This window comes from Canis lupus, chromosome 3 (assembly GCF_048164855.1).
Source record: "Canis lupus baileyi chromosome 3, mCanLup2.hap1, whole genome shotgun sequence".
NCBI lineage: Eukaryota > Metazoa > Chordata > Mammalia > Carnivora > Canidae > Canis > Canis lupus.
The window spans coordinates 66,409,508-66,422,056 of NC_132840.1; the positions used below are offsets into that span (position 1 = coordinate 66,409,508).

Genomic DNA, 12,549 nt, shown 5'->3' on the forward strand with positions numbered 1-12,549 from the left:
AGTATACTTAATATAACTGTATTTTATTAATATGGATGATAGCATGTGCTTTCTACACCTCTTTTAAAATAACTTATGGCTTTTTTCCATCATGAATTTTCTCTCCCTTACTCCCTTATTCATGAGCTGTGTTAATAACCTGTTCCATCGGCGTTTAGGATATCATTGATATTCCCTGAGCTTTTCTAAAATTCCTTGATTATTTACGAGTTTGATGAGAGTTGAAGATCATCTTTTTAAAGTCCTATTTGTTTAATGAATTTTTTAAACTACTGCATGGGAAGTTAATACTGGGAAATAATTGAAGTCTTATACTGTGGGTTATGTTGTCACTTAAAATGACTGCGGAAAAGTGTTTCTTTTAGGCCACAAGGAAGAGATAACTATTTGGGGGGATTTGTTTAGTATTTGTCTCTGAAGCCTAAAGAGAATTGAGGTTTGTTCACTCTGAGTGATATGGCACTGAAAGATTGTCAGACCTGTAGAATTTTTATTTTGAGAAACATTATCTTTCCTCTTTGTTACAGAATTTTTTTATTTTTTATTTTTTTTTTTTTTATGATAGTCACACAGAGAGAGAGAGAGAGGCAGAGACATAGGCAGAGGGAGAAGCAGGCTCCATGCACCGGGAGCCTGACGTGGGATTCGATCCTGGGTCTCCAGGATCACGCCCCGGGCCAAAGGCAGGCGCCAAACCGCTGCGCCACCCAGGGATCCCTTTTTCTTTATTTTTTAAAACCTTTCCCTTCATGTGTGTTTTGAAGTAGTTGATCAGTTAATTTATATCAGTCTTTTTATCATTTTTTTCTGTAATAGTTCTTTATAGCAAAGCTTTTGTTGACTGTTGTTTGAAGGCAATGTTTTTCCTGCCTTAGCCCTGAACCAATTGAGAAATAGACAAAGAGGCCAGGCAGATGGACATCAAAATAGCCCCCCCCCCTTTTTTTAATAGAATGATTGCAGGACATGACTTAAGAGCTCAGCTTGAAGGGCTTAATGACATTGAACCCTCCAAATTAGAAAGCTTTAACCACCTAGTCTCAGGCAGTGCTGGGGAGCAAGGCAGCCATGGACTCTCTGCCCCTGGGCAGATCCCAAAGAGACAAGTTCAGAGGAAGGGACCAGGCTTTTCTCACAGAACTCCTCTTCCCAGACTCACCCACCAGATGAGTCATCCTCCAGTGAGGAGGCTGAAGCCAGAGCAGGAGACCACAGTAAGAGGCCTGCTCTCTCAGTCTGCAGCTGCCCTGAGCATTGACAGTAGCCTCAGTGGGAGAACCAGGGCTACAGGGACATTGCAGAGAGCTGAGGGCTCTTGGGAAGGTCATCTTGACATTAAAGAGAAAACCTGCCCGGGAGCACTTCTGTTCACATGTTAGTACCTGATTGATTTTGCTCCATTCTCTTACACTGTGTGTGTAAGTTAGGTTTTTTTGTTGGCTCTTTTTATTTTTTTAATTCTCAAAAATAATACAAGTTTTTGCTGAAATTTTAACATTTCCACCTTTAGAGGACAATTGGGAAAATCTGATAGGACAGCTTTGTTTCCATGGGGTTATTGTGAGGATCAAGAGAGATTGTATATTCATTGGGGAACAAATCCATATTAAGAGAAAGGTACCAGGAAGTGGGCTCGCTACACCAGTGATCAAGATGATTGATTCCAAAGATGAGCAGCAAGGCCCACGTGTTCACCTTCAAACTTCAGCCAATGGGCCAAGGTCCTCTCCACATAGTTGAAGCTCCTAACGTTGGACACACCACTGGCCCTGACAGATGCTCGTGTGCTCCCAGAACCACGTGCTGCCTCCCGTTCTGTCTGTACACCCCAGGTACTGGGGTGCCCCACGCAGAGCCCAGGGTAGTTGTTTGTATTTGCTTTGTGGTGGCAAGTGGACCAGGGCCTGTGACTGAGAAAGCCAGACGGGGCTTTTCACCTACAGATGTTTTAATGTGCTTAACATTATCCAATACTAGCAACCAAGATAGTATAAATACCACAGCAGGATCTGATTAGCTTTTTCAGATCACTGCCTTTATTTGCTGTTTGCAAAAAAGCTTAATCCAGTGCTAGAGATCAGGCTCCCCGTTGAGCCCTTGGGTAGTTTTCTTTCCTTTGTGTTCATGGTGGCAGGAATTAGTGAGAAGATTCCTCTTCCTCCTCCTCCTCTTCTCCCCCCCCCCCCCCCCCCGAATTAAAGCTAGAAGGTAGTAACTATAGTAGCAAGGGATAAAGAGAAGAAAGCAAGCCCAGGGCAAAAGAGAAGACTTTGTATTCATACTAAATAGTTTACTTTTTATACACAAAAAAATTTTATTATGAATTCATAAACACTGACCTCACTGACTCGTCAGTGCATAGCTTAAGTTTCATTAGGTTTTAGTTGTAATCACTTTGCATTAATGTCTAGTTTTAGTTTTGTTTTTTTGTTTTTTGTTTTTTTTTTTTAATTTATGATAGTCACACAGAGAGAGAGAGAGAGAGGCAGAGACACAGGCAGAGGGAGAAGCAGGCTCCATGCACCGGGAGCCCGACGTGGGATTCGATCCCGGGTCTCCAGGATCACGCCCTGGGCCAAAGGCAGGCGCTAAACCGCTGCGCCACCCAGGGATCCCTAGTTTTAGTTTTTATCTTACTAAATCAAACTCGGTTTTACCAAAAGAAGTACATTTACCAACCGTCCGACTGACCTTGATTTATATTTCTCACTCCTTTTACTCATGAAATTTCAAAAAAGAAATACCACTACACCACTTAAAAAAAAAATTTAAAAAGATACATTTTAACTCTCTTCATTTCTGTGTTCATATGTTTACCCAAGACGTAAAATTTGAATTCTGGGTAATTCACCTTATAATTTGCAATAAACTGTAATATTAAAGCATTAATATTATCTTTAACAGGCTTCTATGAGACCATAGGTTTAACCAATGCAGAAACATTTCTGCAACCCTTGGCAAAAGAATAGGTTTCCTTTAGAAATTAGTTTGGCATGCAGACATAATAATAATAATATTAATAATAACGGCATTTAGGTTAAAATATCTTTACAGATTTTGAAATTTCTAACATTTTGGGAATGATATGCTTTCATAAAATATTAAGCTCTTTTGAGGAAAACTGCAAGTGGTGATGTAAAGCATACTTTGTATTTTTTATTTCTGGTAACAGTAATTTCTTTAGGCTTTTAGTATGCATAATGTTCAATGTTTTCTTCAGTGAGATAACTGAAAAATTTTAACTATGTAGAGTAGACCTTCTCTCTTACGGTTGTAAACAGAGAACATCTTCTTTACACTTGAGTGGGCACGGTAAGTCCCAACAGATACTACTTTTCCCCCAAATATTCCCAACTGAGCATCCTTGGTATTTGTATATGTGTGAAGAGAGACTGATTTAGGTGGTTTGGGGTGCTTTACCCAAATCTTATATCTTGGAAAAGTCTAGGCTCTGTGTAATTCAGCCTATATCAGAAAGTTGTGGAAGCAGCTCTTGCCTTCGCTCTTGTCATCTGTGCTGGAATGAAAAGTGGATGTGTGCATGTGTGGGCGTTTGGGGGGGGCGCTATTCACAGAAGTAGGGAGTAGGACAGCTGTACGTGTCTTTTTCCTTTAGCGGAGAGCTAGTTTCACAACACCTAATGGTGTTTACATTTTGATTGAACTTTTGTAATAACCAGAGACCACTCAAAATGTACATTATGCAGCTCTCAAAAGCAAGTAGCCCTGGCATTATAAATACTGCAGTCTGGAACTGTGGAAATAAATCTGGGGTAATAAGCTTCCTCCCGGAGGGGCCAACTTGTATATTCTTCAAAAATACTACATTATTTCTTCTTCATAAAGTTAACTAGCTCCTGAGCTGACATTTGAGTATTACTCTGAAGAAATTTTATGAAAAATCAAATGCTTTTAACAGGTATAATATGTTATGTATTAACATAAGGAAAGCTTTTAAGGACCTGAGTAACTAGAACCCATAATAAAAGAATCTTACATTGCAGTTGGACATGCATATATGGTGGGCTATGCTGGTGATTTAGGTTGAAGTTAAATAGTTTTGTCTATAAGTACAGTTTGGATGACACATTTGGCACACAGTTGAATCACACTTGTTTTATCTTCCTACACTGTGCTTTTAGTGAACTTTGTAAAATTCTGTTTGTAAGCCCTTAAGCCTTCGTCTTTTGCAATCTTACTTTCATTATCTCTCTCCTTTTTTTTTTCATTTTATTGCTTTGCAGCAAATTAATATCTAAAAATGTTTCAGATATCCTAGTGTTTGCAGGGAAATAGTTTTACTAGAGCCTTCTGTCCCACTTCACTGCCAACTCATTAAAGAGAAGGGATTAATGCAGTAGGAATTGCTACTTTGACACACCTCCTGTTCCTTATTTCTCAGAACCCAAAAGCTAATAGACTGGAGTAAGCCTCAACTTTTTGGAAACCTGCAACTTTTACTACTTGAAAATATAATTGGTTTCTTTGTTTCGTGCATGAAAAACAAGGAGGAAAAGCTGAAGGCTGCCCAAGCCAGGTGTTTCTTGTTGGCAGCCTGCTGCCTAATGACTGGGCTCCCAAAGAGCAGCTGCCTACCAGTCGGCTTTGTCTGGCCTATTGTTGGAGCACACCCCTCGTTAATACACATGCTGCCCCGGGCAGACCCCGAGAATGACATCAACTTGCTTATCTTAGAGACCTGCGAACCTGACCCCGGGTGCTGAGGTTGGCTTGCATCTGCCCGGCCAACTAATTGTGAGCTCTCTGGCCTGTGATTGGCTGTTACTCTACTCGGTAATAGGTTAAGCAAAGACATTGCCATTCCATCTGTTCAACCATTCATTGTTCTTCTTGCCTGCCTGCAAGTCTGCAGCTAAAACTGTGTTAAGGAGCTACTGCTGAAGCTGCTGCAGAAACCAATGTCTTTGTATTTTCCTGCTAACGTGAGTATCTGGGCTGCTTAATGCCTCACCAGGTAACTTTGCTAAATATTGAGAGTATTAATTTGAACTCTGTAAAGGCCAGAAAACCCCTCAAATGAAAAGCTACAAATTTTTCCATAGTGCCAAAATACAACAAAATTCTCTTATGTAGATTATGTCTAGAGTCACATAAATAATGACAGCTTCACAAATGTTTGCAAGGCATTAGGCATGGCATGTGATCATTTGGTGCTTAAAGATAAGTTATAATAGGTTCTGATGTTTTGATAAACAATGAATTTGGGTTTTATATTGTCACATTCTTACGTTTCTTCAAGTGTCACAATCGGACTTAAGCGATGTAAGCTGGTAGTAAGATTTGATAATTTTTTTTTCCATTGTCTTAAAAATCTAGCTGGGAGAGATGGGTTGACATACAGGTAGATGTTTCAGACAGCTTGTTGTAAATATGATGACGAAGCAGCCACCTGCTTTGTCAGCAGTTTCAGTAGTCACCTGTAGTTTCTAATTTCTCCCACCTTTCCCCGTCCCCCCCCCCCCGCCCTGCATTAGTTTGAAATATTAAATTGAAGGTGTCATTGAAGGGACGACTGCTTGCAGGAGTTCTGTAATGGGGAAAGGAGGAGGAGACAAAGACGTTCATCTATCAGTTGGGAGGGAAAGAGTGAGCATAAAGGGTTAAAAAGAGGTTTTCATTTCTACCACATGCCCTATTGTGTGAACATATGCATGAGTCTATTGAAAGTTTTCAGAAGATGGGCAGGCCACCAGTTGCTGGTCTCCTGCAGTTCCAGTAGACATCTGTTGCCCCAGAGCATTAACCAATCTGTTCAAAGGGACATCCTTCCTTTGTTAGCCAGAGGTTTGCAGACAACAGCACTCACTGAAATACAATGGTAATTAAATACACAGAGACTACAGCAGTAGGTATTTATTACATATTCATTATTTTATTTTCATTGTTCTCATAGTACTACCATTTGGATAACAACCAGAACCCACTTTATGGCATTGTAACTTTTATGTTACAAACAAGCAAATTGATTTAACAACTTTGTGGTCTAATATTCCTAATTAATGTGAGGCTTTTTATAATTAATTTTTTTTTTTTTGCCACTGGATTTGAGGTGAAGGATTATCCAAGTCATCTAATGAGAACTTTCAAAGATCTCACCAAATGGGGAAATTGGGAATTGGAATTTCTAGTAAATAACCATATCATAAAGCTGTTTTCAGTTAGTACAAAGTTTGTTTTTTTGACAATTAAAATAATTAGTTCAACTTCATCATCTACGAAAGTAGCATGAAAATTTGGAGCTTTTTCAACAACTAATATGTGATTTTTTAACTTAGTAGGCCTTTAACAAGAAAAATTATTTTAGTTTCTAGTAGAGTATCTGGAGGGAGTCGTTGTCTTTATAAGTGTAGAAATCTGTGTTCAGACCATTATATTTTTGCCGAGTGCTTTTGTGCTAATGAATACAGTGTATAAGGGCCAATTACAGTGTCTTCCTCATATAAAGCTTAAAGGTTAAGCCATATTTTTTGTAGTTTTGTAGTTTTTTTTATGACTATGGGAGTACAAACACTGACCTGTTTTGTGTGTGAAATTTTCTCTATGCTGCTGCTTCATGAAATGAGGAAACTTATCCTTATTAGTTAAGAGTTGATTAATTTAAAAATGAATACATCTAAGTAAATGCAAAATTTAAAAGTCTAACAAATGATTTAGTAATTAAGGAGAAAAATATTTTCTACCTTACCTGTAATAATAAATTTTGTGAAGTTATTGGAGTCTTTTCTATCTTTTTCAACATTATATTGATCATTTTTATGTCATTGAACAAAAGTGAAGATCCTCTACTGTTCTTTGTCCTAAGCTTTCTTATAATAATTCCTTGTAAGTTTTACATGTGACATTACTTGAACAAGTACTATAGCCTCTGAAAATATTTTTTTCAGCTTTTAGATCTTAAGACTGGCATTTAATTTTTTATTAATGATTTCTAGGTATTGTGAAAAGAAATTTAAGTGTCATGTTAAGTCATGGCATCTTTTACTCATTTCAAGTGGGCAAGGAAGCATTTCAGATTACAGTTTTAAAAACCAAGTGTTTCCCATTTGGTCACTACAAGTAAAGTTATTTCAGATTTAAATTATGTAACAGAGAAGATCTAGGCCCGGCAACTGAACTCCTTTGCCCATATTTGTACTATTTCATATTTCGTCTACTGATTGACAGGAACTAAAAATAATTATTTAATTGTTTGTTTAGGGCAAAATAACATTGGGTAACTTTCTCTGAACTAGCCAGTGAAGTATGAAAAAAGAAGAGAAGCCTGTCAGTATAGGAGGAAAGTTCAACCAGAATATTTTAAAAGAAAAAATATTTTGACTAACAAAATTAGATGTTAATTTGTTTTAAAAGTAGGGTAGATCAGTGTTAAAAATCATGTTAGCCCAATTATTGTAAACTTTTTACTTTCATAGTATCTATAAGTTTCAGAAATTATTACAAGTTAAAGGTGTGTGGAACTCAACACATACATTTATATATACAAATGAGTTTTCTCTCATTTAATATTATAAAAAGCAAATTGTTGATAACCTCATTTTTCCCCTATTTTATCATTATAGCCATATAATAAAATTATATAGTAGAGTGAGTTTACATAGGATCATGAATACTTTTTTTAAATATTAGACTGAAGTGATACAGAAAGACTTAGATACTTGTGTAGGGTGGATAATTTTTAGTTTAAAAACTTGTAGTATTTGGTTTTGTTGCTTTGAAAAATGTGAAAATTAAGAATATTTTCACTTACTCTCTAAACATAACATTTCACTTCCATGTTCCCCGGTTCCATGTTTTTCATAAAGTATTCATCTTGTTTGAACCAGTCCAGAAGGAAGACACTTCAGCTCAATATTAAAATAATATTTCCTAGTTCAAGTCAGGGATTTGGTCAGTGAGTCATTATCTTGAAGAATTATCTCACAACAGCACTTATGCAAAACCCAAACTTTTCAGGGGAGATCAGAATGGTTGCCCATTAAATACACTTCCTGCAGTCAGAGCAGATTGTGGGCTTTCCCGAACAATGATGTCGGAGCTTCCAGATCGGTTTGGCAGCTGCATTGTTCTCAGAGGGTAAACCAGACGCACTTAAGTCCCAGTCTCTTTTATAGGCTTTTGTTCATACCAAATTATTCTTTCACTGTGCTAGCATTCATGATGGCATGTTAAAAGAGTGCAGCTTAGCAACCAGCTTCTGGTTGCCAGGCAGCCCAGCTTCCAATAGGTTTTCCTTGTTCGGGATACTTTTGCTGGGAGCTCTGTGAAGGCCACAGTGCAGATTTTTCTTTTAACTGTATCCCTTCATTAGGATTCTGTTGTGATTTGTTACTTGCATTATGGTGTCAGTATATTACAGTAGTTAATAAATCACTGAGTGTAAAGATTTGCTTTCAAAATCCCTTCCTTTAATTCTAAATAATTGGGCTCATGCATATCCATATTAATAGAAAAAATTGAAATGGATACAGCTCTATAACGGAGCAGATGTATATAGAGCTCTCCTAAGGAGTATTTCTTTTTATCAGTTGTGCAGGCCGGAGCCCAGGAGAGCCTGAAGTTTCTTTAAAACTAATAAATGCTATATTAATTAGAACAATGTTATCTGTCTTCTCAAGGAATAAAACCTGAAGAAACTCTTGTACAAGTGTGTAGGAGTTCTACACTGAAGAAATTTTAAGTGTATTGTTATCAAGCTAAAGATTCCATGTTCTAGTCTCTAGGATTTACCATATGTAATATAATTTGTTTCATTATGTAGAAATACTTCACTCTCTAATAAGTTCACCAAGTATGCATTCAAATGTGTGACTTCTTAGAAAAACACTTAGAGTTTTCTTAACATTTATATAATAGCTCCTTTCTAGTGTAAATAAGATGTTGAAGAGCTTTAGAATAAAATGTTTTTACAATTTTCTTTTTTAGATTATTTAAATAGGTGTTTTATGACAGTCTCAAATTCAGCTACCACTGCCTGGTTAACGTTATCCCTGGATAGAACATTGGAGTTGCCTTCATAAGTAAACTACTGATATCAATATAGTCCTTATACTGATGCACAAGAGCAGATAATTTTCTTTTGCTAACCTGTTCCTGGTAGAGAAATAACAATGATTCCCAAAAGACATTAAGGAAACTTAGCAAACCAGCAAAAGTGTTTTAAACAGTAAAAGCATTCCTGAGGGGACGAGGGTGGAGTAGGAGAAAAGATGACTTTTTAACCAAATGCAGATAATGGATAACTAATTATCTGATATAATACAGAAATATTTTCTTATGTTAAATGCAGTAAATTAAGATGACACTTATTCAGTGTACTTTATTTGCTGCTTATTTTGTGTGAACTTTTCATTTCTCTGCTTTCTATAAATGTGCATAGAAGAGCTTCCCCGCCCCCCCCCCCCGCCCCCGGAATGAAATAGATGGTAGTGTCCCTGACACTTAGTAAGGAAGGATAGCATAGCATTAAAATTTGTATTCTGTTACTATGCTCTGTATCCACAAAATAAAGATTGTTAGAGCAAAACTGTTCATCTTCTAAATGGAGTGTAATTCACTTTGTGAGTATTTAGTTCTTTGCTGGCTGTTGTAGAATTGTGCTCTTTTAGCAACTCCACCTAAATTATATTTGGAATGTCTTTAGGTTGTTGTTAAGCTTGATCCAAATTAATGTCAATTTTTCAATTATAGTAAGTTAATGTTTTCCTTTCTTTCCATATGGCTTCCCCTTCAAAATAATCTTTACAAATGTTTATGAATTCTTTTAGAGCAAATGTATGTAACCTATCACGGTATACCTAGAACATGCTTTTTGGTAATATTCTAGGTGTCAGTCTGGAAACATTGGCCTTTCTGACAGTGAAAAGATCTCTTCCATGAAAGGCTAAGAAGCAGCATGTTAGAGTGGGAAAAGCATGGATTTGGGAGTCACGTAAAACTGAGTTAAAAAAAAAAAAAAAATCCAGTTCCACTAGTTATTTTCTTTGTTGCCTTAGCGGGATTGCTTGGCATTCTGCTTCCGAACTCCTTCATCTGAGAAATAGGGCCAGATACTATCTGGGGCAAAAGTGTTATGAGGGATGAAAAGATGTAGAGAAACCGCAAAGTGGGTATTCAGTAGTTTGACGATGCTCTCGTCAACTTCTGTATTGGAATAGGAATGAAACAGTAAAGAGACAAAATTCTAAATATTTTACATTTTTTTCTCTAGGAATACGGGGTGCTTTGCATTCAGGAATATAGAAAAAATAGCAAAGTGGAGTCAAGTACACATAACAGCTTCATGGGCTTGAAGGATCCTCTGGGGCATGACCTAGGCCACCTTTATGTGGAGAGCACTGACCCACATTTAAGTACATCTGTACCTTGGTCAATGGTAGAGAAGCCAACAATGGATAAAGTCAATTCCGGGAAGGAAGAAAAAGAGGTGTCTGAAGAGAATACGAGCTCTGGCGACTCTGAAGAAAGCACACATTCTGACAATGAGTCCGAACAATTGAGAAGCGTTTCAGTAGAGCCATGCTTATTAACCAAGACTCACAGACAACTGTGTAGGTCTCCCTGCTTAGAGCCTCACATACTCAAACGCGGTGACATTTTGCAAGACTTTAAACCTGAGGAGTCCCAGACTACATCCAAGGAAGTGAAGAAACCCCCTGATGTGGTGCGAGAATACCAAACAAAACTGGAGTTTGCACTGAAGCTAGGCTATTCTGAGGAACAGGTTCAGCTTGTGCTAAATAAACTCGGTACCGATGCTTTAATCAACGACATTCTGGGAGAACTCGTCAAGCTTGGAAATAAAAGCGAGACTGAACAAACAGTGAGTACGATTACCAGCGTGACGCGGGACACATCCTCCCTGGAGTCTCAGCGCTCCGACTCTCCAATGCAAGAGATTGTAGCGGACGATGGGGAGAATCTCAGACCAGTAGTTATTGATGGCAGCAACGTGGCAATGAGGTGAGTGGGGAGGTCTTTACTCATTCTTACCAGACCATCTTGGGGAGGGTATTTCTAATTTCGTGATCGTTGCTCTTCTACAAGTCGATAAGGTCGAGATTATTCTGCATCCCAACCTTGGCTTATGTATTTCTAATTAGGTCTCTTTTAGTTTTCTATCAGTCTCCTTCTAGGGAGAAGGGGGTGGTCAGCCATCCTCCCCCCATTTGTCTTTAAATAGAGACCCTCTTTCCCCAGATCAGTCTCTTTTTTTCCTCATCTGGCTAAATTATTATGGCATAAAAATTAGCACATATTCCTAGTTGAGTGTTAGCCACTAGTTTTAAATGTAGAACTTGAGTATGATGATATTCACCAATTTTGGAATCTAGTCAGATAAATAGTCCATTTCTGTGTGAAGTCAAATAACCATAGGGAAAAAAATGCCAGTTCTTTCAGAAAATTATTTTTATTGATTTGGAAACAAATCAGAGTTACAGTTTCAAATTTCTTTTGTTTCACTTAAGAAATGTAAATTCAAAAATAATTCCTTAGGAACTGGGGATTAAAAAAACAAGAGCAAAACTTCTAATGAAATTCTTTTACGAATTTTGATAACTTGAAATTTTAAGTGCATCTAAATTCAGTTAGTATAAAGTTAATTATCCTCAGTGTTCAGAACACTGGTGGGGGTATAAAAATATGTAAAGTCATCAATTCTTTTGGAGAACTTAGAATTTCATATATTGTTTCTTGAGTGATCTGAGGATGCCTGCCACAGGTGTCATCTAGGAAAACATCTAGAGCAATGCTGTTCAATAGAAACATAATGTAGGCACAGGTATCATTTAAAATTTTCTGGTACCTACATTAGAAAGTTAAAGAGGTAAAATAATATGGATGACATATTTTATTTAGCCTATTACATAGCCAAAATGTAATTTCAACATATAATCGATAACAAGATATTTTGCACTATTGTTTTGATATTGAGCCTTAACATTGGATATCTTACACTTACTGCACATCTCAATTCAGACGAACCATACTTCCAGTGCTCAATAGCCACCTGTAGTTAGGGGCCACCATACTAGACAGTATAGTTCTAGAGACCCGCCAACTCCACACACAGACTTACCAAGTCCAGGTTAAGGGGTAGCTCATGCATCTCCTTTTGTAACAAGTACCCCAGCTAGTAAGAATGTGTATTGAAATTTGAGAACCATTGGTTTTTAGTAGGTGAGAGTAAGGACTTGTACACAGGTTATGAGAAGGACCAACTTCTGATCCTCAAAATAACCTTTTCAGGTGGAAGCTGTATTATCTTTCTTTCATTTAGAAGCAAATGAGACTTACAGGGTAGTAATTGCTTACCCAAAGTAAAGCATAATTCAAACCCAAATATGAAAAAAAAAAACAAATATGTTTGACTTCAGAGTCTGTACACTTTTTATCGGATAATGAGAGATAAGAACAAGTTGAAAACGTTCAAGCCAGACCTTAAAAGGTCTTGAGTGACAAGCTAGAGAGTTTAAACTTGCCCTAATCTGAAGGTAATGGAAGATTTTTGTGGAGAGGAATGTAAGAGTA

At 37.3% G+C, this 12,549-nt stretch overlaps 1 protein-coding gene across 21 annotated transcripts in view; it reads left to right on the top strand.

The window, feature by feature from the left end:
* Positions 1-12,549, top strand: part of ZC3H12C (zinc finger CCCH-type containing 12C) — a 176,542-nt gene that overhangs the window by 123,305 nt on the left and 40,688 nt on the right. For 19 of the 21 annotated variants that reach the window (XM_072821879.1, XM_072821878.1, XM_072821890.1 and 16 more), the window contains one exon: positions 10,229-10,980. In XM_072821879.1, coding sequence (XP_072677980.1) covers positions 10,229-10,980 — 752 coding nt within the window. Of the gene's footprint in view, positions 1-591; positions 4,944-10,228; positions 10,981-12,549 lie in introns of those variants that run through there. The other 2 variants (XM_072821887.1, XM_072821897.1) reach the window with 2 other exon arrangements.